Below are 1,797 nucleotides of genomic sequence, written 5' to 3'. Positions count from 1 at the left end.
CCAGCTGAGTCTGTAAAGGCCACCTGTCAATCAAATCACAAACCAAGACCACACCAAGGAGGTCTTAGCCTCACCTGCCTCATAGTCTTTTTCTTGGCTGCTTCTTTTTGCAGACTCTCACCGACAGACGCCTGATTCAATACAAACCAATCGTTTACATCTCCTCTTTCAATACACTACATTCAAACTAGACAGGTGAGGATCTATTGTTGTCCCACCTCATCATCAGAGTCATCTCCAAACACAGCAAGTTTCTGTAGACGCGCTGGCTTCGTCAAGCATTTCTTCTTGGGCAGGAGCAGCCCATATCTGAACGAGTGTAAAAGACGATTCTCAACAAGGGCAAGATATTCATAAATCAGAGAACAACACTATTATACTACCTACAACGAATCAATGAAACTGAGCAGTCTATCCGTAAACAACATCATTACACCTTTACCGAACTCTTACGTCGAAACGTGAAGAAAACGTTCGAGAAAGAACGTTGAAAAGCTGAAAAGGAACAGCAAAGGAACACATTTATTTTAACTCCATTTTGCACATCGTTAGCTGGATTAGGAGCCGGGCCAAGAAGCTATTTCAAAGATGCTTCAGTACGAGCAAAATTAACGAACAATTTCTTCTTTTCACTTGTGCTCCTCTTTGCGTTCTCTATTTTGCATGTCGTTAGCTGGGTTAGCAGTAGGGCCGAAAAGCTATTTCAAAGATGCTTCCGTTCAAGCAAAACTAATTAACTTATCTAATCAAGCATGCATTTCAACGTCAACCTTTTAAAATTCTAAACTAAAAAACAAACAAAATGTCGACTTGCGTGTGTTAGCATCTTAGCTTGCACATACTGTTTAGTAGGAACCGCCATCTTTGCTCAGGTTCGACGCTTGCGCTAGATTCGACACATTTATCGTTATGTCAAGTTGTAAAATAAAGAATATAAATAAGTTATAATCATGATTTTGTGTTGTTCTTACTGACACATTTTAAATAGCAACATACGACAAAGTTTGTGTTTTCGTCAATTGTTCCGAGCCTAGTTTTGTGAATTGTAGCGAAAGTGCGACTGCCGTGAATAGCCGACACGGCGGGTGATAAGCTATTTGTATTTTATTCATCTGATATTTCGGAAAGAAACGGTGGATGAATGACTGAGTGACTTCCTTTCTTGCTATACGGTGATATATCCATGATCATTTGTAACAACGCAAGACTGTTGTAACAGTTCTCCACTAGATGACACCGTATATAATGCAGCAAAGATAGTATGACGCACGCATTGCAATAGTACACTGCAACCACAAGTACTCGTGCACGTGTCTTCTCTACGCCCTTAATAATCAGATTTCCATCATAAAAATTGCCGTTTGGATTGAAAAACAATATTGCCGCTGGTTTACGTATTTTTTTTCAATCAGAACAAGTCGCTTAAGAGCAATTTACAGACGAATTACAACAGTGCTTTAATACTGTCAAGATTTTTCGTTTCAAATTTTCATTGTGCCCTGTCACATTAACTTTTTAAAGTGACAATGTGTAATATTTAGACCGTTTTTCATTAAAAGGAATACATTAAATTATTACAAATTTCAAAAACTTGCAAATAAATGTGTTTTTAACGACCAACAGAATGTTTTAATCGTAGGTCTACCATAGTTATCATTAAATGATATAACATGGGGGTGGCACTCCTTCGGAAGCTGCCATGTCTGTTATAACTACGGACAATGGTAAATGTAGCCCCTCCTGCTGTACGTAATGAAAAATTGTCTAAATCTTACACATTGTTCCTTTAAGTGACTT

At 38.2% G+C, this 1,797-nt stretch overlaps 1 protein-coding gene across 3 annotated transcripts in view; it reads right to left on the bottom strand.

The window, feature by feature from the left end:
- nsrp1 (nuclear speckle splicing regulatory protein 1) overlaps positions 1-937 on the bottom strand; it is a 13,330-nt gene extending 12,393 nt beyond the window's left edge. The window contains exons 1-4 of one of the 3 annotated variants that reach the window (XM_088441800.1): positions 843-937; positions 219-309; positions 75-131; positions 1-10 (exon numbers count right to left, since the gene is read on the bottom strand). The exon at positions 1-10 is cut by the window's left edge and continues 119 nt beyond it. In XM_088441800.1, the coding sequence (XP_088297926.1) occupies positions 1-10; positions 75-131; positions 219-309; positions 843-862 (178 nt within the window). In that variant the 5' untranslated portion in view covers positions 863-937. The other 2 variants (XM_088441801.1, XM_088441799.1) reach the window with 2 other exon arrangements.
- Positions 938-1,797: the final 860 nt, after the last annotated feature.

This window comes from Hippichthys cyanospilos, chromosome 18 (assembly GCF_059441005.1).
Source record: "Hippichthys cyanospilos isolate Australia breed blue-spotted pipefish chromosome 18, RoL_Hcya_1.0, whole genome shotgun sequence".
Classification (NCBI taxonomy): domain Eukaryota; kingdom Metazoa; phylum Chordata; class Actinopteri; order Syngnathiformes; family Syngnathidae; genus Hippichthys; species Hippichthys cyanospilos.
This window is presented reverse-complemented; position numbering and strand designations above follow the sequence as displayed.